The following is a 2,500-nucleotide window of genomic DNA, read 5'->3' on the forward strand; positions in this document are numbered from 1 at the left end:
TTACAGCTTAATCTGTTTTCTTATTTAGCAACTAAACTATTGCTGGATCGTCATCATAGAGATAATAAAGTCATGCCCGATGACGGGCTTTGGCAAGAATCAATCAATCAATCAAATCTCTAAGAGACTCTAGGACGGAAGGCTAGAAAATGAAATTCATGAAATGTGACATTTAAGAGATATCTTTAAAGTACATTTTAGCGAATTTATTATGTGATTCTGAGTCAGTTACTCTTAAATGCCATCAGTCGATTAGACTTCACACAATTACTCACTCTCTCAGTCAATTACTGCTTATCCATATATGGAAAATAGGTGAAGAGCGAATGTGAGAGACAGAGCATACCTAATTCTCTCTATCATTCTGTAATACTGCTTGTGAAAATAATTAAATGTTGGTTATAACAATAACAATGATAATACTGACGAGCAAATACCAAATATTTTGCAATCTAACCATGGTCACCTAGTTCTTTCCTTACTCATCTCGTTGTCTCCCTCCGCCTCCTGTTCTCTTGCCATACAACTCATTTCCACTCTGAGTGATCTGCATCAAATTGTATGCCTTCCTGATTTCAATGTCGGCTACAAGCAGCCCATGGCTGAACCCATAACAATGTTCTGCATTGATACAAGAATACGTCTATTGAGGATCTGCATGGAGTAAATCCAGCTTGCTCGATGCACCTCAGAAGAATGAAACTGAACATTCTGCAGTGTAATGCCTCTTAGATAAAGCAGTTCCAGGGCTCTCTTTCTCCTATCAGGTGAGATGACCAACGCTAGTGATGACTGAATTCTCACATTAACATTTCGAACACTTTGTCCGGTGAGGGTCCACCGCCACCACGGCTCTGATTGGCTACGGCGCAAGGCAACTCAACGGTGATTGGATGAGGCACAAGACAGCCCGAAGGTGATTGGCTGACGGTCCCTAGGTGATGGGCAAGCTTTTCGTATTAGGTATTCTAAGTGTCTCTGAATGTGACCGTGAAGGTTTTGTTAACCTAACCTTGTCACGTATGCTTTAAATACACTGAATGCCATTCATTTTATCAAAGGAATGCTTATAAGCTCACATTGATAGGAAATACACCATAACTGATCTCCGTAAAATAACCGTCTTCCAAGACAATAATCATATGTTCCATGATTTTTCATACTCTTTTCAAATCAGTCATACTTGTCGAAAACCAACAACATAGTTATTTCATTTCACTTTTCCATGATTTATTCATTTGGGTAAAATGTAAATAACTGTTTTGAATTGAGTAGAATCCTGTCTTCTTTGTGAGTTATAAGATATTATAACATAAAACTCGTGGCTGACTTATTGTTGCTTCTAGTGAATAGTTGTTAAAATGTCAAAATTGCACATGAAAAATAACAAGCAAAGATATGCAATATATTGTATTTACAGCCGCACCAACAATAACATGTGTATAATTGTCTATATATACATATATATATACCAATATACATATACATATCTACACACACACACACACACACACACACACACACACACACACACACACACACACACACACACACACACACACACACACACACACACACACATATATATATATATATATATATATAATATATATATATATATACACACACACACTTATAATATACATATATTTATCTATTTACATATATATATATACACATATACATATGCATATATATATATATATATATATATATATATATATATATATATATATATATTAGATAAATAACTACTACAAGGCAGGCCCTTAAAACAAATAAAATTCATAACATGCTAACATTAAAGTTTCCCATTAATGAAACTGACAATATGAGACGCAATTTCTTCCCCTTTGTCTTCTTGAAGAAAATGTCCAGCCCCATGAACTGTCTTACACGTGGCGTGCGGCTGAAGCTTGAGGAAAGTTTTATCTTGTCCTCTTGTAATAGGGTCTCGATCAGAGAACATAATTAGAAAAGGAGATTTCCATTTCTGGCTCAAAAAGTCACGGGTTTCTTGCATGTCGACGGCCACCGGCGTGTTCGACGTTAGAGGAACTAAAAGAGGCCATTTAGCAGCTCCTGCTTTGTATTCTGAGGATGGGAATGGCGCGTTATAACCATCCAACACAGTGGGGTGGACATTCCGTAAGGCTTTCTTGAATATGTGGTAGACAGGAAGGGCTGTGCCGAGGAGCTGCGCAAAGCCACGCCATAAAAGGAAAGGAGTAACTTTGTCGATCGTGGATAAGGAGAGTTGAGTCCCTGCCGGCAGACCAGTATTCATCACAACTATCCTGGAGAAGAAATGCGGGGAGTCTTTCACAACGGAAAGACCCGTCAAGCCTCCCCAGTCCTGGCATACAAGTGTGACGTTACTCACTCCAAGATAATCCAATAATAATCGCACGGTCATTCTGTGTAAGTCATGGCTGTAAGCATCGGGATAAGTAAACTTGTCGGATTTGCCAAAACCTATGAAGTCTGGTGCAATGACACG

The 2,500-nt window shown here is 38.2% G+C and overlaps 1 protein-coding gene across 4 annotated transcripts in view; it reads right to left on the reverse strand.

Moving 5' to 3' along the window:
* Nucleotides 1-1,723: 1,723 nt before the first annotated feature.
* LOC119596791 (haloalkane dehalogenase-like) overlaps nt 1,724-2,500 on the reverse strand; it is a 7,324-nt gene continuing 6,547 nt past the window's right edge. For all 4 annotated transcript variants that reach the window (XM_037946144.1, XM_037946127.1, XM_037946119.1 and 1 more), the window contains exon 3: nt 1,724-2,500. This exon is cut by the window's right edge and continues 101 nt beyond it. In XM_037946144.1, the coding sequence (XP_037802072.1) occupies nt 1,802-2,500 (699 nt within the window). In that variant the 3' untranslated portion in view covers nt 1,724-1,801.

The sequence above is a fragment of the Penaeus monodon genome, chromosome 3 (assembly GCF_015228065.2).
Source record: "Penaeus monodon isolate SGIC_2016 chromosome 3, NSTDA_Pmon_1, whole genome shotgun sequence".
Lineage (NCBI taxonomy): Eukaryota > Metazoa > Arthropoda > Malacostraca > Decapoda > Penaeidae > Penaeus > Penaeus monodon.